Source organism: Musca domestica, unplaced genomic scaffold, assembly GCF_030504385.1.
Source record: "Musca domestica strain aabys unplaced genomic scaffold, Musca_domestica.polishedcontigs.V.1.1 2, whole genome shotgun sequence".
NCBI lineage: Eukaryota > Metazoa > Arthropoda > Insecta > Diptera > Muscidae > Musca > Musca domestica.
The window spans coordinates 16,024,545-16,052,298 of NW_026712249.1; the positions used below are offsets into that span (position 1 = coordinate 16,024,545).

General features: G+C 34.6%; 2 protein-coding genes across 4 annotated transcripts in view; one reads left to right on the top strand and one right to left on the bottom strand.

Moving 5' to 3' along the window:
- Positions 1-27,754, bottom strand: part of LOC101888664 (uncharacterized) — a 109,692-nt gene that overhangs the window by 54,700 nt on the left and 27,238 nt on the right. The window lies entirely within an intron of this gene.
- LOC101888493 (transforming growth factor beta-1-induced transcript 1 protein) overlaps positions 1-27,754 on the top strand; it is a 66,343-nt gene that overhangs the window by 30,856 nt on the left and 7,733 nt on the right. Inside the window, exon 2 of the mRNA XM_059121875.1 lies at positions 5,448-5,666. Coding sequence (XP_058977858.1) covers positions 5,448-5,666 — 219 coding nt within the window. The remainder of the gene's footprint in view (positions 1-5,447; positions 5,667-27,754) is intronic.

Below are 27,754 nucleotides of genomic sequence, written 5' to 3' on the forward strand. Positions count from 1 at the left end.
AACACAGTCATGAAAGCTCATCTCATAATTTAATACAATACACTGACGCTCCGATAAACGCATTTAAGAATCAAATTCTCATCTCTTCAGAAGATGATGAACCATCTTATAAATTTGAAATTGTCTTTCCAACTTATCACAGACATACTATAAATGAACGAAATATTACACCAGAATTTCTCAGAGACATTTTGAAGAAATATTTAAACCCATCGGCAACAAACTGCTTAAAGACTAATGACGAAATCTTGGGAGTATTGCAAGAAGTGTTCCGTGATAATTTCACACAATACAAAGTCAAATATTCAAGACAAATGGTAACCGACTTGAAAAATGATGAAGACCAAGAAAACAAGATTATTGCTGAACATAATAGAGCACACCGAAATAGCGTAGAAAATAAAGCACAGTTATTGACAAAGTACTACTTTCCCAGAATGCAAGCTAAAATTAAGAAAATAGTCGATTAATGTAAAGTTTGCAAAGAAAACAAATACGATAGACATCCTAATAAGATAGGCCTACAGGAAACACCTATCCCACAAATCCGGGACAGATTGTTCACATAGACATTTACATAACCGAAAAGACATCCGTATTGACGGCTATAGACAAGTTTTCTAAATACGCTCAAGCAAAAATTCTGAAATCAAGATCAGCAGAAGACATTAAAGAACCACTTAGGGAATTAGTCATATCCTTTGGAATTCCTGAAATAATAGTTATCGACAACGAAAGATCTTTTAATTCCAAAGCAATAGTTTTCATGTTAGAAAATCAGTACAACATCAAATTGTTCAAAATCCCGCCGTACAGTAGTACTGTAAATGGGCAAATTGAGCGGTTTCACTCTACACTGTCAGAGATAATGCGATGTCTAAAAGCACAGAACTTACACAAATCCTTCTCAGAGCTTTTACATAGATCCATTTACGAATATAATAACACAATACACTCAAGCATTCAAAAGAAACCAGTTGAAGCATTTCTTGGAAAAAGGGCAAACATGAGTCAGGATGATATAGAGAAAGAAAGATCCGAAATTGCCCAAAGGCTTAAAGAAAAACAAGCAGAAGATATTAACTACCACAATAAGAAAAGGACTCAACCAAAAACCTATACGCCAGGAGAAATCATATTCGTAAAAGAGAATAGGAGACTTGGGACAAAGTTAAGTAAGGCATACAGACAAGAAATAGTAAAAGAAAACCAAAATACAACTGTTATTACAGAATCAGGAAAAACCGTACACAAAAACAATATCAGAAATTAAGAAATCAAATATTTTCAGATTTTTATTCGCCACGGCGACCGCCTATGTCAAGATTTTGGACTATACAAACTCTCAAATTGTTGCGTTTGATTCCGGTTTGGCAAAAATTCAAGATGGTAACTTCAGGATAATTCATATCATTGACATCGACAAATATCAAGAAACAATAAATTCCCTACAAAACATCCTTTCCCAGAACATAACCAAACACCATTTCCTTCATCCCTTCCTAACCCATGAGCTGATAGAGATTCAAGGATACTTGGACCGTTTGAAGCCAAACGTGAAAAATAAACGATCATTGAATTTTATAGGTTCAGCGTGGAAATGGATTGCTGGAAATCCAGACCACGATGATTTTGAAATAATAACTCAGAAAACTAATGAAGTTCTAGAAAACAATAATAAACAAGTTGTAATTAACAAATTGTCATTGAGAAAAATTAATGAGTTAACACAAATAACTAATGAAATAATAAAAAGTATAAATTACAGTGATGTAAACAGAGATAGATTAAGTTCAAAATTAAAATAGAAATATTAAAACAAGAAATTGTAAATATTCAATACGCTATCCATTGGGCAAAAATAGGAATTGTAAACTCATTCATACTTTCATCTGACGAGATAAATATTATTAAAAATATAATTGAAAAAGATTCAATACCGTTTGTTAATGTAGAAGAAATCTTTGAATTTGCTCAAATAAAAATCGCAACTAATAATCAATCTATCATTTATATTATTAGAATACCAATGACAGACAACAAAGTTTGTAATAGATTATTACTGAAACCTATAAAATTTGAGAAGTTCGTCAATAAATTAAAATTCGAAAATGTAATAATGTGCAAACAAGATTTAAAATTATACGGAATCAAGAGTGAATGCATGAAATACAATAATATAAGTATCTGTAATAGCATAAACTTAGAAGCTATAGAGAATAACACCTGTATTTCTAATTTGTTAAATAGCAAGACATCGAATTGCACGGTAACTGATAACAAAACAGTACCAACAGTTGAAGAAGTTTCTCCAGGGGTAATCCTGTTAAATAATTTCAATGAAACAATCCTAATAAATAATGTTGCACAAAGACTTATTGGATCGTATGTCATCCAATATAGCAACACTACACTAAGTATTTCCGACAAATCATATTCCTTTTTTGAAATAAGCCATATTCAACCATTACCAGCGATTCTGCAACCTAGGGAGTCTGTTCTCAGTATAGAAGAGACGCTCTCTTTAGAGTCAATTAAAGAAATTCAAATTAGTAACACAAAAGCCATAAATTTATTGGGAGGCAAATACGAGTGGGGTCAAACCACAAATTTTGGACTTACCTCCTTCGCGATAATATTGATAATCGTTTTCATTATAAGGTCCAAGATCTGCAAAAGGGGAAAAGAAATTATACTCACCCCGTCTATAGCAGATTCATGTCCGTATGACGCACGTAATCGTGTTCCTATGCCGGAAGTAGTGGAATTGCCGGGAATACGAAGAATTTCTCATATTCCCTATTTTTGACCGATCGAGGACGCTCGGTTTAAAGAGGGGAGGAGTTAACGTTAACTTCTTTATTTCTGTTTCTGTTGCGCGTGCAAGTTCGATGGCACTTAAATATGCTTGCAAAATGCTTACAATGCATTCATGTCATTCATTCGTATAAACAACAGATAAATGCTTACATTTTAAGAAACCTAACTCTAAGAAATAATAAAATCAAAAGTGCTAACGTTGCACTAAATACATTGTCCAACAAAACTTAATTTTAAGAATAAAGGAAAAATAAAGTCAGTCCCATTTTGTCACTCGAAAAAGAACGTTATGTTTAATTTATATATATATATATATATATATATATATATATATATATATATATATATATATCTGAATTTATATATATATATATATTATATATATTATATTCTGTTGATTTGACATATTTGATGCATCAAAAACGGTATGAATGTCCGATTCCAACAAGTGACGGAATTTTGGTACAAAAATAAATTTGCAAATTATATTGAAATCGGTTCATATTTGGATATTGCTCCCATATATATTTTCAACCGCTTTCGTATGTTTGATACACCAAACACGATATATATCTCGAATTTCAATGAAATTTGAAATGCATGACTGATTTTGGTCTTAAAATAAATTTTGTCAAATTATATTGAAATCTATTCAGATTTGGATATTATTTTATTAAGAAACTTAGACCCACGTGGTAACAGAAACGCCGTTCAACAATTGCAATGACTTTTAATACATCCCAAGGACAAACTCTTGGCATGTTCCTGATTTTGTCATTGTCAGCTGAACCACAAAGTTGCAAAATCGGTTAAGAAATCCTTAAAATCAGATCATGAACTTGGACTTTTAAAATCCAAAAATAAGATTTTTTTAAAAAGTCGTACATTATTTTTTAAAATTAGGCTGAGAACGTAAAAATTCCAAAAAAGTTCCGAATATTTTTTTCGTTTTTTTTTTAATATCAAATAATTAATTTTATTAATATTTATCAATATTTATTCAATACACTTATGTTAATATTGTAGCCAGAGATTATTTTTTATTAATTGTTTACACTGCCACTCATGCCTGATGAAGAGATGATTCATTGGCTCCCACCCGATAACTGTAAACAAAAATACCAATAATGACCTTCAGGGGTTTGTTCAACGATTTATATATTTTTTCTATTTGACGTTTCCAAGTTCCATGAAGCCCTAATCTTAATTGGACAAACAATTGAAGTGTCATCGTTGTTAAAAAAAAAAAAAATAATAAATAAAATCCTTATCTCGAAAATAGTTTACATGCCGCCAATATAACAACCAATGAACGGATATGCACTCAAGAAGTTGCGATAACTTATCGATTGGAATAATAAAACTTTGATATAGCCGTTTAGTGCAGGGGAGAAAAAAAAACAGCGAAAACAAAAATAGTTTCAAACCCATGACAGTAAAAAAGCTGTAATTTCCGGGGCGGGCCGAACTTTGAATACCCTCCACCATTTGGTACAAATTTCACAATTTTCAAAAAAAAAAAAAAAATAAAATCCGTTGAAAATTCTGTTAAGGTCTATTCGACGACATGGACCAGCATAGGCAAGTTTCGTCACAAGCTATTACAAAATTCAATTGCGAAACTTCAAAAAAAAAAAAAAAAAAAAAAAAAAATACAGAATATCGGGAGGTACCGTTATATGGGGGCTATATGAAGGCGTGGACCTGCACAGAGAATTTTCTGTCATAGGATGTGGTATCCATTACGAACTTCAAATACCAGATTTAAAACAATTCCGGTAAATAATGTCGCTAAAATCATGAAAATATCGAATATCGGGAGGTACCGTTATATGGTGGATATACGAAGACGTGGTCCTACATTGCTCATTTTCTGTTTTATGCTGTAGTACCTATTACAAACTTCAAGTATGAAATTTGAAATAATTCCGGTAAATAATGTCGCTAAAATCATCAAAATACCGAATATCGGGAGATACCGTTGTATGGGGGCTATACGAAGGCGTGGACCTGCACAAACAATTTTCTGTCATAGGCTGTAGTATCCATTACCAACTTCAAATGCGAAATTTGAAACAATTCCGGTAAATAATGTCGCTAAAATCATCAAAATACTGAATATCGGGAGGTACCGTTATATCAGGGTTATACGAAGACGTGGACCTTCATGGCTCATTTTCTGTTTTATGCTGTAGTATCTATTACGAATTTCAAATGCGAAATTTGAAACAATTCCGGTAAATAATATCGCTAAAATCATCAAAATACCGCATATCGGAAGGTACCGTTATACGGGGGCTATACGAAGACGTGGACCTACATTGTCCATTTTCGATACCAAAAGCCCTGCAGACATAATACACATTTGAGTAAAATTTTATCAACCTACTTCATTTTGTTCGGAAGCTGAGTGATATCTAAAATGTATATTTCGAGGTGTTACAAACGGAATGACAAACTTAATATACCCTCCACACTATGGTGGAGGCTATAAAAATGCATTGCGAAAACAGGACCACATTAAATTAGTTTATAAAATTGGTTATACTCCCCCTTTCATACTTTCCGCAATGATTTTAATCTCTTTCTTCTCTCTCTCTCTCTCCCTTCTCTCTGTCTCTTTTCAGTCCGATTCGATTTGTCACAAATGCAACGAGGTGATTACCCAGCGCATCATTACGGCCCTGGGCAAGACTTGGCATCCGGAACATTTCGCCTGCAAAGACTGCCAACAGCCCATTCAGGAGGCGACATTTAACATCCAAGAAGGTGAACCGGTCTGCTCGAAATGTTTCCTCAAAAACTATTCTGGCACATGTCAGGCGTGTCAAAAGCCAATTTTGGAGGTATGTATGCAAAATGTATTTGTTATTGTTGTTGTTACTTTTAAATTGTTTGTTTGTCATTGAGACCTGAATGATGATGAGGTTGAGTCTGAATTACGTTATGTTTTGTTTATTTTTAGTGAAATGTTTTTTTTTTCGGTTGTTGCCTTAATTTCCCTAATATTTTTAATTTTTATTAATTGCTGGCTATTTAACCTATCGCTGGTGGCTGGTGAGAGATTACGCTTTAGTTTAATTGTATTAATTAAGAAATTCGAAACGAGCAAATTATCTTAATGACCGAATGAAAAAAAATATATAAATATAAACGGGTAGTAAAATTGGACAGATGTGCGATGGCTGGACAAGTTGATGATGATGAGTTCATCGCCCATTAAAAGGTATCATCACCAGCAGCATCAACATATAAATAAGATTTGATCATCATCCTTAGTATAAAAAAAAAATAAATAAATAATTAAAAATAAATAAAAAAGAAAGAAATTTTAAGGATATTATTTTTTAAGGCTATTTATTGAAGGACGTCATTTCTGTAGCCAGAAAATCCTTTAACGAAAGATAGAAAAGTCTTTGAATATTTTCTGAAGCGAAATAACTTGTTAATGTCTCCTACCCACAGAATTCCTTATAAAATACCTCCTCAAAGTATCGTGAGGACTTCCTAGCTAGATCCCTCTGGGACTATCAAAAGGTCTTCTAAAAATGTCTTAAATTTCTTCCATAGAAATGGGCTTCTTGAAGATGCCTATTTTCACAAGACCTTTTAGAAGAAGACATTTTAAGGATATTTATTGAATGACATAATTTCTATAGTCAGAAGATCCTATAACAAAAGGTGGATAAGACTTTAAATATTTTCTAAAGACAAAAAAAAAATTTCAAAATCTTCTAATGATAGGATTTTTTTCTAAGGTTTTTTATATAAAAAATACCTCCTCAAATTATTTTGAGGGCTAGGACCTTCTACAGAAAAAGGTCTGCTAGAGAAGAATTTGTTAAAATCCCTCTGAGACTATCAAAAGGTCTCCTAAAAATGTCTTAAATTTCTTCCATATAAAGAAGCTACTTGAATATTTCTATTTTCACAAGAGCTTTTAGAAGAAGAAATGTTAAGGGTATTTATTGAAGGACCTCATTTCTATAGCCAGAATATACTTTAACGAAATAAAGAAAACCCCTTGGATATTTTCTAAACAATAAATAACTGGTTAAGGTTTCCTATCGACAGAATTCCTTCTAATGTATTTCTGGTTTCCTATCCAGATGTCCTTTTTAGGACTATCTACAAAAAAGGTCTGTTAGAGAAGAATTTTTGAATAACCCTCTGAGTCTATCAAAAGGTCTTCTAAAAATGTCTTAAATTTATTCCATAGAAAGAAGCTACTTGAAGATTCCAATTTTCACACGACCTTTTAGAAAAAGAAATTTTAAAGGTATTTATTGAGGGACATAATTTTTATACCCAGCAGATCCTATAACAGAGAAGATTTTAAATATTTTCTAAAGACAAAAAATATTCAAGGTCTTCTAATAACAGAATTTCTTCTAAGGTTTTTTTTATATAAAAACATACTTCCTCAAATTATCTTGAGGGCTAGGACCTTCTACAGAAAAGATCCTGTTAAAGAAGAACTTTTGAACATCCCTTTGAGGCTATCGAAAGGGTTTTTAAAAAATGTCTTCTATGGAAATAAGGGAATTGAAGATTTCTATTTTTACAAGAGCTTTTAGAATAAGAAATGGTAAGGATATTTATTGAAGGACATCACTTCTGTAGCCAGAAGATCCTTTAACGAAAGATAGAAAAGCCTTTGAATATTTTTTGAAGCGAAATAACCGACAGAATTCCTTTCAAGGTATTTCATATACAAAATACCTCCTCAAAGTATCATAAGGGCTTCCTAGACAGATGTCCTTTTTAGGCCCTTCTACCGAAAAAGGTCTGTTAGAGAACAATTTTTGAACATCCCTCTGTCTTTAATTTCTTCCATAGAAAGAAGCTACTTGAAGATTCCAATTTTCATATGACCTTTTATAAGAAGACATTTTAAGGATATTTATTGAAGGACATAATTTCTATAGTCAGAAGATCCTATAACAAAAGGTGGAGAAGACTTAAAATATTTTCTAAAGACAAAAAAATTCTCAAGATCTTCTAATGACAGAATTTCTTCTAAGGTTTTTTATATAAAAAAATACCTCTTCAAATTATCTTGAGAGCTAGGACGTTCTACAGAAAAAGTCATGTTAAAGAAGAACTTTTGAACATCCCTCTGGGACTATCAAAAGGTACTCTAAAAATGTTTTTAATGTCTTCTTAAAAGTTTCTATTTTCGCAAGAGCTTTTAGAAGAAAAGATTTTGAGGATATTTATTGAAGGACATCATTTCCATAGCCAGAAGATCCTGTAACGAAAGGTAGAAAAGCCTTTGAATATTTTCTGAGGCGACCTTGTTAAGGTCTCCTACCGACAGAATTCCTTATAAAATACCTCCTAAAATTATCGAAAGGGCTTTATAGCCAGATGTTCTTTTTAGGACCTTCTACAGAAAAAGTCATGTTAAAGAAGAACTTTTGAAAATCCCTCTAAGGCTATCAAAAGGTCTTCTAAAAATGTCTTAAATTTCTTCCATATAAAGAAGCTACTTGAAGATTTCTATTTTCACAAGAGCTTTTAGAAGAAGAAATGTTAAGGACATTTCTTGAAGGACCTTATTTCTATAGCCAGAAGATCCTTTAACGAAAGATAGAAAAGCCTTTGAATATTTTCTGAATCTAAATAACTTGTTAAGGTTTTCTTACCGATATTTTAAGTAAAAAATACCTCCTCAAATTATCGTAAGGGATTCCTTGCCATATGTCCTTTCTAGGACTTTCTACAGAAAAAGGTCTGTTACAGAAGAATTTTTGAATATCCCTCTGAGACTATCAAAAGGTCTTCTAAAAATGTCTAGAAAGAAGCTACTTGAAGATTTCTATTTTCACAAGAGCTTTTAGAAGAAAAAATTTTGAGGGTATTTATTGGGGGACATAATTTCTATAGTCAGAAGATCCTATAACAGAGAAGATTTTAAATATTTTCTAAAGACAAAAAATGTTCAAGGTCTTCTAAAGACAGAATTTCTTCTAAGGTTTTTTTTTTAATATAAAAAATACCTCCTCAAATTATCTTGATGGCTAGGACCTTCTTCAGAAAAAATCCTGTTAAAGAAGAACTTTTGAAAATCCCTCTAAGGCTATCAAAAGGTCTTCTAAAAATGTCTTAAATTTCTTCCATATAAAGAAGCTACTTGAAGATTTCTATTTTCACAAGAGCTTTAGAAGAAGAAACGTTAAGGACATTTCTTGAAGGACCTTATTTCTATAGCCAGAAGATCCTTTAACGAAAGTTAGAAAAGCCTTTGAATATTTTCTGAATCTAAATAACTTGTTAAGGTTTTCTTACCGATATTTTAAGTAAAAAATACCTTCTCAAATTATCGTAAGGGATTCCTTGCCATATGTCCTTTCTAGGACTTTCTACAGAAAAAGGTCTGTTACAGAAGAATTTTTGAACATCCCTCTGGGACTATCAAAAGGTCTTCTAAAAATGTCTTAAATTTCTTCCATAGAAAGAAGCTACTTGAAGATTTCTATTTTCACAAGAGCTTTTAGAAGAAGAAATGTTAAGGACATTTCTTGAAGGACCTCATTTCTATAGCCAGAAGATCCTTTAACAAAAGTTAGAAAAGACCTTGAATATTTTGTAAAGACAAAATAACTTTTTAAGGTCTTCCAAAGACAGGTCTTTTCTATACAAAATCTATCTTCAAATTATCTTAAGGGCTTCAAACCCTTTTTAGGTCCTTCTACAGAAAAAGGCCTACTGAAGAAGAACTTTTGAAGATCCCTCTGAGACTATAAAAGGTATTCTAAAAATGTTTTCTGTAGAAATAAAAAACTTGAAGTCTACTGCAGTCATAAGAAATTGAAGATATCGTCCATAGACCTCCTTAGAAGGTCTTCTATGGTTGGACTCCTTTAAATAGTCTCTTGGACGGAGCTGAGTCTTTGTAGAAGACATTCATAGACGCCTTATGGTAGACATTAACAAACTCCTTAAAGGAGTATAGGCTCCTCAAAAAAAAAAAAAAAAAAACTTTATGTGCTCCTCAGAGACTCCATATGCACTCCACTTGTAGTCTTTAAAGACTTCTTTCAGGAGCCTCCAAGGTTTTATTTGAGAAACCTCCAAGAACTCTTGTTAGGAGTCTTTCAGGACTAAATTTTGAAGTTTGAAGAGTCTTTAAGGACTCGTTTGAGTAGTCCTGTAGGTCTTATTTGAGAAGTATTAAAGGTCTCCCTCTCTCTTTCTTTTAGGAGTCTTCAAAGACTCTTTTCAATACTCCTTGAGGGATTTGTGTAGGCTATTAATAGAGTCTTTTTTTAGGAGTTTTTGAGGACTCTTTTTGGAGTCACTGAGGACTCCTTTGAGAAGTTTTTAAAAACTCCTTAAAGACTTATTTAAGGTGCCTCCAAGGATTCCTTTATGAAGCTTCCAAGGTCTCCTGTTAGGAGTCTTTAAGGACCAATTTTAGGAGCGTTTAAGGACTACTTTGAAGAGTCTTTAAGGTCTGCTTTAAGAAGTCTTTAAAGACTCCTTGAAGAAGATCCTTTGAGGTCTTTGAATATATTTTGTGCAGTTTGTATAAGCCATTAATGGAGCCTTTTGGAATCCATTTGGGATTTTTTAAGGAGTCTTTTAGGACTCTTTTGGAGCCATTCATGACTCCTGTTGGGAATCTTTGAGGACTTCTTTGAAAAATCTTCAAATACTCTTTGTTTTAGTTGAATGAGTATTAATTTTGGAAGCCTTTTAGGAGTATTTAAGGATATATTTTAAGAACCTTAATAAGCTCCTATATTAGGACTTCTTTGACTAGTCTTTAAGGACTCCTTTGAGAAATCTTTAAGGTCTCTTTGAGAATTATTTAAGGTCTCTTCGAGAAGTGGTTGCGTAGGCTATTAAAGGAGTCTTTAGGACTCCTTGTAGGATTTTTAAGGACTCTTTGTGGAGTCCTTCATGAGCCTTCGTGGAGTTTTTGTTGGCTCAGGGCTAATTTTGGCAGTTTTTAAAGGCTCATGTTTTGGAAGTTTTTAAAGATTCCTTTTACTGGGAGTTTTTAAAGGCTCCTTCAAGGGGTTTTTTAATTACACCTTTCACTAATCTTTTAGGACTTCTTTTTTAGGAGTCTTTAATTATTCCCTTCCTAAGTATTTGTGGACTCTTAGAGAAGTTTATGTAGACCATTAAAATAGGTTTCAGAACTACTTTTAAGAGTTTTTAAGAATTTCGTAGAGAAATCTTAAGGGTCTCTAATGACTTCTGGTAATAGTTGAGGAATTTATGAGACTGAGATAAGTAACAGTTTTTAGGGGTTTTGGAAGTCTTTAGCGACTCATTTAATAGTCTGGAACCTTAAATCGTCTCTAGACCCTTAAATCGTCTCTAGCAGCTCACGTACCCTTCAGTTCGTCTTTAGTGACTCGTTGGTCCATTAACACGTTTATAGCGACTTGTTGTCTCTTTAGCTTGTCTATAACGACTCGTTGGTCCCTCAGCTCGTCTATAGCGGCTCGTTGGTACTTCTGATTATTCGGGAATCTTAATATACGAATTAAGCGGTCAGGGAGTTTACCGACGATATGAAGAGCCATATCTCTTAATTTGTAGCTAGCTGACGGGCTAGGGTTTCTTTTAAGATGAACTGAAAGGCTAGGGAACTTATCGGAATAGTTTAAGCGTCAATAAAATGTTATGGAAGAGCTTTGGGGCCAACGACTTTTTATGGATGTCTTGTGAGCTCTTCTATAGCACGTCGTTGGTTCTTCAACTCTTGTATAGCGACTCGCTGTACCTTCAGCTGGTCTATAGTGGACTTCATTTCGCCTCAAATTACGCTATGGCTATATAGTTCGTCTAAAAAACCGTCATGGTCTTCACCACGTTAATAGGGATTTATTGGCCCTTCAACTCCTCTATAATGCCACTCAAATTCTTCAGCTTTAAAGGACTTCTAAAAGAGACTTCATAGACACCTTTTTTTATATATACTCTATACCCCTTCAGCTCGACTGTGAAAACTCCCTGCTTCTTCAGCTCATCTGAAATGATGCTATGGCTATTCAGCTCGTCTTAATAAAATCCCTTGCCTTCTAAGCTCTTTCAAAAAATATCCTTGGCTCTTTAACACTTCTATCATGCCACGAATGCCCTCCCGGGCCCTTCAGTTTTACTATGAAGAATTCCTGGCATTATAAAACTATAACTAACTCTTCAAATAATCTAAAATGACGCTATGGCTACTAGCTTGTCTTAATAATCGTCCTTTGACTTTTTAGTTCATCTTTTCAAGCTTCTTTAGTTTTTAGAGACTTCCCATTCTCATTCTCTTTATAATAGATATCCCTTCAGCTTGTCTGAGAAAACTCTTCGCTTTTTCAGCTCATCTAAAACGACTTTATGGCTATCCAGCTCGTCTTAATAAACTCCCTTTGCCTTTTGAGCTCTTCATTTTAGTGGCCCTTCAGTTGTTCTATGAAGAATCCACGGCCCTTCAGCACTAAGATCATTCAAAATTGTATTGGATTTTTTCATATAAAATATTTTTATCTAAAAATGAATCTGTTTACAACCCAAGATGATGTAAGTTCTTTACCATATTTAGATCATTTCAAGCATGGTTAGGTTTTAAAAAAAAATTCTCTGAGTCATTGACGCTTTCGTTTCGAAAAGTCACGAAATTTTGTTTGTTTACAATTTTATGTTACAAGACCATCACTCAATGCGTCCCACACATACACACACATACATAAACACAAAATCAGTCAAACATGTTCTGTGCTTAGAGGCCAGCAGCATTTGGTTTCGTGTTAACCACTTCAAAAACACATCTTCAGTTTTGCTGTTACGATTCGAAGCTGACAACAAATATTTGATAGAAAAACTCCAAGAAACAAAAAAATAGAGCGATGGAAATCGAAATTTAAAGGCCTGGAAGCTCGGATATACGTGCTAAATGGTGCGGGAGTCCGCTATGACGAGCTAAGAGAGCAGCAAGCCTATTCAGATGAGGTGTGAGTCAGGGAATTTATATAGATGACGCGTTGGAGGACCAGTGGGTCGTTACAGACGAGCTGGAGGGCCAGGAAGTCTGTAGACCATCCAGGAGAGCCAGGGAGTCTGTAGAGCCAGTGAGTCGCAAAGATGAGCTGAGGGCCAGTGAGTCGCTATAGGCGAGCTTGAGGGCCTGTGAGTCGCTATAGGCGAGCTTGAGGGCCTGTGAGTCGCTAAAGGCGAGCTGGAGGTCCAGTGAGTCGTTATAGACAAGCTGGAGGGCCAATGAGTAGCTATAGAAGAGTTGGGGGGCCAGCGACTCCAGTGAGTCGCTATAGACCAGCTGAAGAGCTAACGAATATTTATAAATTGCTTCAAGGACCGGGAAGGCGCGTTTCCATTGGAGCATTTCCAGTCTTTTTTCGGAATCTTTCCTTCTCCCGAACCACTGTTTCGCCCCACTGTGCCTCGATGATGTTTCGAAAAGTGTCTCATTCAATAACCATATCGCCTATCAGACACTCACCGTTGCTCTTGTCTTAATTTTCGTATTGATGTTGTTTGTGTTCTTGTTTTTGTTTCACTGGCTGAATGGTTGGCTGACTGACTGAATTTTTTCTGCGGTCACACACACACACGCGTTATCTTTGAATGACATCTTGAGTGAATTTGAGTGAACAACATAAATCTCCCACATTCGAATATTTCTTTTTTCATTTTTTTTTTTCAAAAGAAAGACAATCTCAAATTACGGCGGCGGCGTCATCGTCTTCATCATCATCATCATCGTTGAGGCCTAACATGGAAGACCACCAACCCGAAAAGAAAAAAAAAAGAAACTGAAGTGGAGGAAGAAGAAGCAAAGCAAAAGTGAAAAAAGAAAATCACTTTTCTTTCTCAAAACAAATGCCAATTCGGAATGTTATGACACATTCTCACCGTTACACCCACCCGTCAACAGGTAAAGAGACTAGCAACAACAGCTCTTGAAAGCGGACTTGAAGGCAGTTTTTTACGATTTCTATCGATCGGTGCTTGAGTGAATCAAACGATGACCAGTTTAGGCCCCCGTCTGGTTGTCTGCAATCCAAACGCTGAAACGCTATCTGCAGAAAAGTCACCCCTTCCTTTTTATGGAAGAAAACACCTTTCGTCTTGGTTGCGAATAGAAATGCCTATTCGCAAGGCCATTCAAATTAAATGGCCCCTACTTCTTCGTCTTCTTCTTAAATATCAAATTCCGAAGCAAAGAATCATCGGTGATCGGTTTTCAGGTGCAAATGCCAGCTATGTTTTTTGCTATCGAACATTTCGAATATTTGAACACAAAACGCAGCTTGCCACAACGCAGCCATTAAAAAATGAAATCATTATCGTAATGATCGCCATTAAAGATCATTAGAAGATATCTGAGTCATAATTTGCATGAATTTATTGGCCAAGTTTTAATGACGCAAAAGTGCGGGTTGTATTTATGGTAATTGGTTAGAAATATTTTATATTGGTTAAAGGTGAAAAATGTCGATTCAGACAGGGGAATTGGTGAGACGTTATTAATATGCATAACGTCTAAATTAGCTGTATTGAGGATCTGAAAGGCCCTGGAGCCTAAATATATGAATTAAAACGTCACAGAGTCATAATAGACAATTTGGCGAAAAATGTTGTTTTAGAGAGACTTAAAGAGGAGCTTAAGGTCTTTACCGACGATTTAAAGAGCCAGGGAGGATGGGTAGCACATCTGCCTTTAATGGACGATTAAAGGCAGATGTGCTACCCATCCTAACCAAATCCGAAATGTCTGACAGACGTATGTCCGAATTCTGTAATTTTTTCGGATACATTTTTTCTCTTGTGGTAGAGTGTGTGCTGTAAAAATCCAAGCGGATTCGGTTCGACTTCTGTTCGGATGTCGACTGAAACTTCAGACTTTCATCCAACCCTTCGGTGCGACAATACGTCAACCGACCGAATTCGCATCCGCCTTTTCAGACGAGTTGCATAGCCATAGCGTCGTTTAAGACAAGTTGAAGAAACCGGCAGTCCCAATAGATGAGCTGAAGCACCACAACGTTTTTCAAAAAGAAGAGGTTCTCTGAAGGTCCCTGAGGCGTTATAGACGAGCTGGAGGGCCAGTGAGTCGTTATAGACGAGCTGGAGGGCCAGTGAGTCGTTATAGTCGAGCTGGAGGGCCAGTGAGTCGTTATAGACGAGCTGGAGGGCCAGTGAGTCGTTATAGTCGAGCTGGAGGGCCAGTGAGTCGTTATAGACGAGATGGAGTGAGTCGTTATAGACGAGCTGGAGGGCCAGTGAGTCCTTATAGACGAGCTGGAGGGCCAGTGAGTCCTTATAGACGAGCTGGAGGGCCAGCGACTCCAGTGAGTCGCTATAGACGAGCTGGAGGGCCAGTGGCTACAGTGAGTCGCTATAGACGATCTGGAGGGCCAGTGACTCCAGTAAGTCGCTATAGACGAGCTGGAGAGCTAACGAATCTTTACAAATTGCTTCAAGGACCGGGAAGACTTTATAGGCGCGTTTCCAGCCTTTTTTTTTTGAAATCTTTTCTTCCCCCGAACCACTGATTCGCCCCACTGTGCCCACAACATGTTTCGAAAAGTGTCTCATTCAATAACCATATCGCCTATCAGACACTCACCGTTGCTCTTGTCTTAATTTTCGTGTTATTGTTGTTGTTTGTGTTCTTGTTTTTGTTTCACTGGCTGACTGGTTGGCTGAGTGACTGAATTTTTTTCTGCGGTCACACACACGCGTTATCTTTGAATGACATCTCGAGTGAATTTGAGTGAACAACATAAATCTCCCACATTCGAATATTTCTTTTTTCATTTTTTTTTTTCAAAAGAAAGACAATCTCAAATTACGGCGGCGGCGTCATCGTCTTCATCATCATCATCATCGTTGAGGCCTAACATGGAAGACCACCAACCCGAAAAGAAAAAAAAAAGAAACTGAAGTGGAGGAAGAAGAAGCAAAGCAAAAGTGAAAAAAGAAAATCACTTTTCTTTCTCAAAACAAATGCCAATTCGGAATGTTATGACACATTCTCACCGTTACACCCACCCGTCAACAGGTAAAGAGACTAGCAACAACAGCTCTTGAAAGCGGACTTGAAGGTAGTTTTTTATGATTTATATCGATCGGTGATTGAATGAATCAAATGATGACCTGTTTAGGCCCCGTCTGGTTGTCTGCAGAGAAGTCACCCCTTCCTTTTTATGGAAGAAAACACCTTTCGTCTTGGTTGCGAATAGAAATGCCTATTCGCAAGGCCATTCAAATTAAATGGCCCCTACTTCATCGTCTCCTTCTTAAATATCAAATTCCGAAGCCAAGAATCATCGGTGATCGGTTTTCAGGTGCAAATACCAGCTATGTTTTTTGCTATCGAACATTTGAACATAAAACGCAGTTTGCCACAACGTAGCCATTAAAAAATGAAATCATTATCGTAATGATCGCCATTAAAGATCATTAGAAGATATCTGAGTCATAATTTGCATGAATTTATTGGCCAAGTTTTAATGACGCAAAAGTGCGGGTTGTATTTATGGTAATTGGTAAGAAATGTTTTATGTTGGTTAAAGGTGAAAAAATATCGATTCAGACAGGAGAATTGAGGGGTGGGTGTGACGTTATTGAAAAACAATAAAGTCTAGATTAGCTGTATTGAGGAGCTGAAAGGCCATGGAGCCTAAATATATGAGTTAAAGGGTCACGGAGTCAAAATAGATGAGGTGGTGAAAAATTATGTTTTAGACAAACTTAAAGATGAGCTTAAGGTCAAAGGTGGCTTATTAAAGGAGCTGAAGGGCCAGGGAGACTTTACCGACTATTTGAAGATCCAGGGAGGATGGGTAGTACATCTAGCTTTAATGAGCGAGCTCACGGGCTTAGGTTTCTGAATGCGGGTTTTTGAAGTGGATACAACCAAAACCAATGCTGCCCAATGCCTCTATGCACAGAACTTAACAGCGAGTCAAATGTCAGACGTCTGCTCAAAGTCGGAAGTTTTTTCCGAAATGTCTGATAGACGTGTGTCCGAATTCTGTAATTTTTTCGGAGACATTTTTTCTCTTGTTGCAGAGTGTATGTTGTAAAAATCCATGCGGTTTCGGTTTGGCTTCATTTCCAAAGCCGGCAAAAACTTCAGACTTTCATCCGAACCTTCGTTCCGATAATACGTCAACCGACCGAATTCGCATCCGAGTTTTCAGACGAGCTGGATACCCATAGCCTCGTTTAAGACGAGTTGAAGAAGCTGGCAGTCCCCATAAATGAGCTGAAGCACCACAAAGTCTTCCAAAAATAAAGGATTCTCTAAAGGTTCCTGCAAAAGTCTCTAAAAGTTGAAGTCTCAATAGACGAGCAAAGGAACGAGTATAGGCGAGCTGGAGGGCCAGTGAGTCGTTATAGACGAGCTGGAGGGCCAGTGAGTCGTTATAGACGAGCTGGAGGGCCAGTGAGTCGTTATAGACGAGCTGGAGGGCCAGTGAGTCGTTATAGACGAGCTGAAGGGCCAGTGAGTCGTTATAGACGAGCTGGAGGGCCAGTGAGTCGTTATAGACGAGCTGGAGGGCCAGTGAGTCGTTATAGACGAGCTGGAGGGCCAGTGAGTCGTTATAGACGAGCTGAAGGGCCAGTGAGTCGTTATAGACGAGCTGGAGGGCCAGTGAGTCGTTATAGACGAGCTGGAGGGCCAGTGAGTCGTTATAGACGAGCTGGAGGGCCAGTGAGTCGTTATAGACGAGCTGGAGGGCCAGTGAGTCGTTATAGACGAGCTGGAGGGCCAGTGAGTCGTTATAGACGAGCTGGAGGGCCAGTGAGTCGTTATAGACGAGCTGGAGGGCCAGTGAGTCGTTATAGACGAGCTGGAGGGCCAGTGCGTCGTTATAGACGAGCTGGAGGGCCAGTGAGTCGTTATAGACGAGCTGGAGGGCCAGTGAGTCGTTATAGACGAGCTGGAGGGCCAGTGAGTCGTTATAGACGAGCTGGAGGGCCAGTGAGTCGTTATAGACGAGCTGGAGGGCCAGTGAGTCGATATAGACGAGCTGGAGGACCAGTGAGTCGTTATAGACGAGCTGGAGGGCCAGTGAGTCGTTATAGACGAGCTGGAGGGCCAGTGAGTCGTTATAGACGAGCTGGAGGGCCAGTGAATCGTTATAGACGAGCTGGAGGGCCAGTGAGTCGTTATAGACGAGCTGGAGGGCCAGTGAGTCGTTATAGACGAGCTGGAGGGCCAGTGAGTCGTTATAGACGAGCTGGAGGGCCAGTGAGTCGTTATAGACGAGCTGGAGGGCCAGTGAGTCGTTATAGACGAGCTGGAGGGCCAGTGAGTCGTTATAGACGAGCAATTTTGTGTTGTGCTGGAGGGCCAGTGAGTCGTTATAGACGAGCTGGAGGGCCAGGACCCCGAGCTCATTTTTAAATAATTGCCTTCCATTTGGCTTCTTACTATTAAATTTTATTTGCACCCAATTCAGTGCGTGTTCGCTTCTTAGAATCCAAAACTGCCATGAATGATATTTTAGGTGTGGCTGATTGACTGACGTTCTCACTAAACATAGAACGACAAACAACGAACGCCACTGATGATGATGATGATACAATATGATCACACACACACACGCATATATTTGTCTATAATTACTCATCATGATCTAACTACAACAATAACAATAAATTCAAATCAAACAAGTAGCCCCACTTCCATGTCGACCACAGGCCGAATATCAGCGGATCCACCACCACTATCACCACGAACACCTTTAAATAAACCTCTATTAATTTTAATATCAATTAGCTACGTGTGTTATTTATAATATAATCTTTCCTGTCGGACTTAACATGTTTTTCGTTTTGAAATTGGCGATTTAAATAATTTATTTCATTTTTATTCAAAACTGGTTCGTAGAGGTGGTTCTGGGTTGTATGGGGGGGCAACGAAGGTGGCAAAGAAGGGTTACGGTTCTAAATACATTAAAATAATATGTGTTGATATTTTTATGTTTCAATATTTTGTAGTTCTTCTTTGGTGGTTTTCAAAATATTGATAATCTTATGAAATATTGGGAGGGGTTGTGACAGTCAAGCAGGGCTAAAATGAATTTTTGTGTATAACATTTAATATGAATGATCTTGAGCTATTTTCTAAAAAAAAATTGGAAAGTATCAGTCAGTTTTGCCGACAGATGTATAACCTCCGTCAGTGTCCGCTTATTAAAAAATTGACTTGAAATTTTAACTTTTTGTGGGAAAAAGACCAGAAGTATTGGCCGATATATTCCATATTCATATCAGATATCTGGTTGAGAGAAATATTTAGATGCTCAAGAATCCCTCACTTGAGTTGCATGTTATGAGAAATATAAGTATTACAAATTGCGACCCTTTATGGGGAAGACACCAGAGGGGGTGGGCCGTTTTGTAGCATTCGTTAAAATAAATATTGGGATATGTGAAATTTAAAGGAAATCGGAGGCTTGTTACGCATTTTATGAGCTTTTGTTATTCTAGAAGGGAGGTACTAGAAGGAGTGGTCCGATATCTACCATTTTCACAACAGGTTTTGGGTTGGTAAAAATATTGGAATATGTGTAATTTAGAATGAATCGGAGCTTATTTCGCATTTAAAGAGTGTTTCGGTCATTCAAAATATTAACCCTTTTGTGGGGGAGTACCAGAAGGTGTGGTCCGATATCTACCATTTTCACAGCAGATCTTGTGTTGATCCAAATATTGGGATGTGCCAAGTTTGAAAGAATTCACATGTTAATATACCGTCTTCTGAGCTTTATGGTTATACAATAATTCGACCCATTGTGGGGGAGGTACCAGAGGGAGTGGTCCGATATCTCCCATCTTCACACCAGATCTTGTGTTAATTCAAATATTGGGATGTGCAGAGTTTTAAAGGATTTAGATTTTAATTTCCCATTTTTTTTTGGGATTTATGGTTATTCAAAATTTGGACCCGTTGCGCCGGAGGTACCAGAAGGAGTGTACCGATAGATTCCATCTTTACACCAAATGTTGTGTTGATTAAAATATTGGGATGTGCCGAGTTTAAAAAGAAACCGCTATTCATTCCTCGTTTTAAGAGCTTTATGGTTATACAATAATTCGACCCATTGTGGGGGAGGTACCCCAAGGAGTGACCCGATATCTTCCGTATTCACACCAGATCTTGTGTTGGTAGAAATTTTTGGATGTGAAAGTTTGAATGGATTTAGATGTTAATGTCGCGTTTTATGGAATTTGGACCCGTTGTGGGGGAGGTACCAGAAGGAGTGTACCGATAGATTCCATCTTTACAACAAATTTTGTGTTGATTAAAATATTGGGATGTGCCGAGTTTGTAAAGAAACCGCTACTCATTTCTTGTTTTAAGAGCTTTATGGTTATTAAAAAAATGACCCATTGCAGGGGACATACCAGAAGGAGAGGTCGGATATCTTCCATCTTCACAGCAAATCTTGTGTTGATTCAAATATTGAGATGTTCCGAGTTTGAAAGTAATCGGATACTCATTTGGCATTTTATGAGCTTTATGGTTTTTCAAAATTTGGAGCCCTTTGTGGGGGAGGTACCAGAAGAAGTGGTCCGTTCTATCCCTTCTTCATACGAGAACTTGTGTTGATAGAGTTTGAAAAGAAACGGATGCTCATATCGAATTTTCTAAGCTTCATGGTTTTTAAAACGTTGACCATTTTATGGGGGGAGGTACCAGAAGCATGGTCCGATGTCTTCCATCTTTGCACCTTGGGCGGATATCTTCCATCTTCACAGCAAATCTTGTATTGATTCAAATATTGAGATGTACAGAATTTGAAAAGAACTGAATATACATTTCGCATTTTATGAGCTTCATGATTTTTCAAAGTTTTGGCCCGTTGTGGGGGAGGTACCAGAAGGTATGGTCGGATATCTTCCATCTTCATACCAGATCTTGTGTTGGTGGAAATGTTGGGATGTACCGAGTTTAAAAGGAGCCGGGTACTCTTTTGGCATTTTATGAGCTTAATGGATTTTCAAAATTAGGACCCATTGTGGGGAAGGTACTAGATGGAGTGGTCCGATATATTTCATCTTAATACTATATTTTATGTTAGTACAAATATTTGGATGTGTGAAACTTGAAGAGAATTGGATGCTTATTTCACATTTTATAAGGGTTATGATTATTCAAAAATTTGACCCTTTGTGGGGAAGGTACTAAAAGGAGTGGGCCGATCTTCTCCATTTTCCCACCTAATCTAGGACTGATAAAAATATTGAGATTTCCCAACTTTGAATAAAATCGGATTATCCTTTCATGTTCTATAAGCCAAATTATTTGCTGTGAAAATTTTGATCTTTTGTGAGGGAGGTACCAGAAGGAGTGGACCGACTTATCCCGTCTTCACACCAGATCTTCTATTATTACAAATATTCAGATGTGTGAAACTTGAAGAGAATTGAACGGTTATTTCGGATTTTATGATGGTTATGATAATTCAACCTTGACCCATTTTGGTGGAGGTACTAGAGGGAGAGAGAGAGAGAGAGAGAGAGAGAGAGAGAGAGAGAGAGAGAGTGGTCCGATATCTTGTGTTGATAGAAATATTGGGATGTTCGAAATTTGAATACATTCGGGCTTTTATTTCACATTAATATTAAAGTTATGATTATTCAAAATTTTGACCCCTTGTGGAGGAGGTATGAAAAGGAGTCGACCGATATTGCCCATTTTCCCAACTGATCTAGAACTAGTAAAAATAGTGAGATTTGTCAACGTTAATCAAAATCGGATTATCATTTCTTGTTCTCATGCCAAATTATTTTCTGTGACAATTTTGACCTTTTGCGGAGAGGTACCAGAACGAGTGGACCGATTTATCCCGTCTTCACACCAGATCATTTGTTGATATAAATATTGAGTTGTAGCAAGTTTGAAGGTAATAGGATGCTCAATTCGAGTGTTATGAGCCTCATGGTTATTCAAAATGTTGACGCTTTGTCGGGAGGTACCAGAAGGAGGGGTCAGTTCTATCCGCTCTTCATACCATATCTTGTGTCTGTAAAAATATTGAGATATGCGAAATTTCAAAACAATTGGAATTTAATTTCAAATTTTATAAGAGTTATAATTATATGAAATTCTGACCCATTTGTGAGGGGTTAAGCACCTATAAAAATATAAGGATTTGCAGAGTTTCCACAAAATTCAATGATCTTATCTTTTTCCAAATTACAAATTATTATAAATTAATTTCTTTGAAAATTTTGACTTTTGGTGTGGGAGGTACCCGGAGGAGGTACCGGAACTCGATCTAAGTTAGATAACAAAATTACAATGTACCAAGTTTGGATTAAATCGGATACTGACTTAGAGGGTTATTGTGCTCATCAAGCAGACGACTGGACGGACGGACACCAATAGATCAACTCCACGGTTCCTGAAAGGGGTTTGGTCTAAAGAGGCCTAGCTTCTAAAATAGTTATTTCAATGAGCCACGTTTTGACTGTAACAAATGGCAGCCAGCCAGACAGACAGATGGACAACTCTAGTTCGACTCCAAATGTTCTGAAATGGATTTGGTCCAAAGAGACATAGGGTCTGAAATCGTATATTTCGATGAGACACGTTTTGGTCGTATCAAATGATACCCTCTCTACCCACATGGCTGAGAGTATAAAAATTGTAAAATTTAATTTGGAATTTATAAAAGAAATTTATAAAAAAAAGCCATAGTTTTCAAATCCCAACATTTATGTCCCACTGTCAACCTTATTACCTCAGCTTATGCTAATAATGCCACATTTCATAAAAACATAATAACATTCATAAATATTGACAGCTACAGATATTCAAAATGACACCAAAGTGTGTGTGTGTGTCAGATCAAACAGCTCCACGCTGTTGCCTTCGTTTCTTTGTTTTGTTTTAGAAATGAAGCAAAAAAAAAAAAAAAATAAACAAAAAATGTATGTGACAGGCGCGTGTGCGCATGCGCACAAGTGCCTACAATATGACGACATATTGGCAAATTTAAAAAATAATTCATAATTTTTATACCCTCCACCATACATAGTATGGAGGGTGTATTAAGTTCGACATTCCATTTGTAACTCCTCGAGATACTCATTTCAGACCCAACAAAGTATATATATTCTTGATCAACGTAAAATTCTAAGTCGATTTAGCGATGTCCGTCCGTCTGTCTGTCTGTCTATCCGTCTGTCTGTCTGTGTCTGTCCATCTGTCGGTCCGTCTCTCTGTGTGTTGTAATCACGCTATCTTTCGAACGAACTGAGGTAGAAGGCTAAAATTTTGGACACATTTTTATTTTTCCAGTAGGCAAGTTAAGTTCGTAAATGGGCCATGTAGGTCCACCTCTTCGTATAGCCCCCATATAACGGTACCTCTCGATATTCGGTATTTTGATGATTTTAGCGACATTATTCACTGGAATTGTTTCCAATTAGGTATTTGAAATTCGTAATGGATACTACAGCCTAAGACAGAAAATTGTCTGTGCAGGTCCACGTCTTCGTATAGCCCCTATATAACGGTACCTCCCTGTATTCGGTATTTTGATGATTTTAGCGACATTATTCACCGGAGTTGTTTAAAATTTGGTATTTGAAATTCGTAATGGATACTACAGCCTATGACAGAAAATTGTCTGTGCAGGTCCACGTCTTCGTATAGCCCCCATATAACGGTACCTCCCAGTATTCGGTATTTTGATGATTTTAGCGTCATTATTCACCGGAATTGTTTCATATTACTTATGTAGAATTCGTAATGGGAACTACAGTCTGTGACGGAAAATTGTCTATGCAGGTCCAGGTATTCATATTGGCCCCATATGTCAGTACCTCCCTATATTCGTTATTTTGGCGAGTTTAGGTACAATACCCACCGAAATTGTTTAAGATGTCGTATTTGAAGTTCGTAATGGAAGCTACAGCCTGTGACAGAAAATTGTCTATGCTGGTCCAGGTCTTCGCATAGCTCCGATATAACGGTACCTCCCTATATACGATATTTTGATGATTTTAGCTACCTTATTCACCGTTTATTTCATGTTTCGAATTTGAATATGGTAATGACTTATGACAAGCAATACCTATGTAGGTCCACGTCGTATAGACCCCAACATAACGAAAATATTCGGTTTTTTTTTCAGTTTTAGCATAATTTTTTAAGGATTTTATTTTTTGAAAATTTCTAAATTTGTTCCAAATGGTGGAGGGTATTCAAAGTTCGGCCCGGCCGAACTTACTGCTTTTTAACTTGTTTGATTTATTTTTTTTTTTTGCAACTACACAACACCTTCCAAGTGTTCAGATCATTCCAAAATTTTTTTGTATGGCGGCATGACATTGAAAATCAATTGTATTGGACAATTTTTGAGAGGGCTTTGTGTGGACCTCTTACAAATAAATGAGGAATGACAAGAAATAATGTAAAACCCGCGTTGAGTTTGGTTGAGCCACAGAAACAAGAGGCGTAAAGCCTCATTTATAGAAGATCTTCCCAAATGGCCCTTCTAAGAGAAATTCTAATAATCTCTCCTCTCCCCACCCATTCTGGCACAAATTCCACAATTTCCTTCATTTACTGCAAATTATAATATTCAAAACATAATTCTAATTATTTTTTCTAAATTTTGTACAATTTCCTATCTTTGCTTTCCCTGCCAATTTGTTTTTTTTTTTTGTTATTTTACTTATTTTTGTTCCAAAAAATGTTCTCAGGAAACGTTCTTTTTGTTGCTGTGGCTGCTGTTAAATATTTATGCGGCTAATTGCAAAATAATGTTAAACATCAATTTTCTTTCCATGGAGGTCGCCTCTATGAAATATGGGCCAAGAGCCAAACAATGATAGGCAAAAAAAAAAAAAAAAAAACCACAGACAAAAAAAACCAGACCAACCGACCGGCAAACAGCTGTGTCTGTTCAGACATATAACTGCCCGTTTGTTATTTATTTCAAATATTTTTGTATGTGAAGACAGACAACCGGCAAACGCCCATGATACATAATTTTGGGAGGGTGGGTCGGATGCTTGCCCACCCATTATGTCATTTCGCTTTTGCAGACAGTTGTGTGTTTCAAAAGAAAATTTGCTTTGGATATTTTGTTGAAGGAAATGCAATAAAAACAAGAAAACAAAACTGAACAAAATTATGGAAACCAAATGAGTGCAAGCTGAATGTCGGAAAATTTTTGTAATTGCTGGTGGACAAATTGTTTAAAACATTGTAATGTCGTTGTAATAGGACAGTGGTGCTTGGTGACAATTTGGAGGGGAAGCCAAAATATGATATTAGCAATAGAAATAATAAAAATAATAATGATAATAATAATAGCAATATTAATAATAGTAATAATAATAATAATAATAATAATAATAATAATAATAATAATAATAATAATAATAATAATAATAATAATAATAATAATAATAATAATAATAATAATAATAATAATAATAAAAATAATAATAATAATAATAATAATAATAATAATAATAATAATAATAATAATAATAATAATAATAATAATAATAATAATAATAATAAGTTAAAAAGAAAAAAACTTTGAATACACTCCACCATTTGGAACGAATTTGGAAATAAAATCCTTAAAAAATTCTGTTCAAAATTTTAAAAATACCGAATATGGCTGTTATATTGGTGTCTACACGACGTGGCCCTACATGGGCATTGTTTGTCATAAGTCATTACCATATTCAAATTCGAAACTTGAAGTAAACGGTGAATGATATAACTAAAATCATCAAAATATCGCATATAGGGAGGTAGCATTATATCGGCCAAAATATGAAATTTGCAATAGAAATAATAATAATAATACGAACAATATTAATAGAAATAATAATAAATATAATAAATAATAAATAATAATAATAATAATATAATAATAATAAATAATAATAATAATAATATAATAATAATAATAATAATAATAAATAATAATAAATTATTATTAATTATTATTAGTATATTATTATTATCTAATTAGTAGTATTGCTATAATATAATAATAATTAGAATAAAATAATAATACTAATCATAATATAATAAATAATATAATAATACTATAAGAATAATAATAATAATAATAATAATAATATAATACTAATAATACTCAATAATATAATATAATAATAATAATAATAATAATAATAATATAATAATAATAATAATAATAATATAATAATAATAATAATAATAATAATAATAATATAATAATAATAATAATAATAATAATAATAATAATATAATAATAATATAATAATAATTATAATAATAATAATAATAATAATAATAATAATAATAATAATAATAATAATAATAATAATAATAATAATAATAATAATAATATAATAATAATAATAATAATAATATAATAATAATAATAATAATAATAATAATAATAATAATAATAATAATAATAATAATAATATAATAATAATAATAATAATAATAATAATAATAATAATAATAATAATAATAATAATAATAATAATAATAATAATAATAATAATAATAATAATAATAATAATATAATAATAATAATAATAATAATAATAATAATAATAATAATAATAATAATAATAATAATAATAATAATAATAATAATAATAATAATAATAATAATAATAATAATAATAATAATAATAATAATAATAATAATAATAATAATAATAATAATAATAATAATAATAATAATAATAATAATAATAATAATAATAATAATAATAATAATAATAATAATATAATAATAATAATAATAATAATAATAATAATAATAATAATAATAATAATAATAATAATAATAATAATAATAATAATAATAATAATAACAATAATAATAATAATAATAATAATAATAATAATAATAATAATAATAATAATAATAATAATAATAATAATAATAATAATAATTATAATAATAATAATGATAATAATAATAATAATAATAATAATAATAATAATAATAATAATAATAATAATAATAATAATAATAATAATAATAACAATAATAATAATAATAATAATAATAATAATAATAATAATAATAATAATAATAATAATAATAATAATAATAATAATAATAATAATAATAATAATAATTATAATAACAATAAGAACAATATTAATAGGAATAAAAAATAATTTGTAATAATAAAAATAAAACAAGTAAAAAGCAGTTGTATACCCTCCACCATTTGGTACAAATTTGGCAATTTTCAAAAAAAAAAATTCGTTGAAAATCATGTTAAAATATTAAAAACACCGCATGTAGCCTATATTAGGGTCTATACGACGAGGTGGGCGAGGTAGGGTCTATACGACGAGTTTTTCAACAGTGAATATTTTTAAGAATTTTTTCAAAATGACCCACTATTGTATGTCCCACTATACCACTGTGTTTACATGACATTTTTTGATGACTCATCGTCGTCATTGGGTGTAAACGACAAATTGCCACAGCGATTAGTAAATAATCGCTGCGAGAACAGCAGCGCAATTCTAAGTAGCTAAAATTCGCATTTCAATATTAAATAAAAAAAAAAACAAAAAAACATTAAATTTCGAATTTAATGACGATGACGAACGGGAGTGATCGCCATTAAGGCTGGCTGACTTGCTAACAAGTTGCTAGTGGATAGCAGAGATGCCACTTAGAGCATTAAAAATTTATCTAATTTTCAAGAAAAAAAAAAAAAAATTGGTAAAGTATCCAAAGTATGGCATGAAGCTTTCCTCTTCTTTAAAGGCTAATGGTACCTGTCTAAAATTTTTATGTTTTACTGTGTCCATTTTTGGAGACAAATTTCTGTTTTTATGCATTTTTGAAAAAAAATTTCCCAATTTTTACCCAAAAAATGTTTGATACGGTTGCCAAATATTGGAGGGAGTGGCACCACTGGTCACTAGAAAATATATGTGACC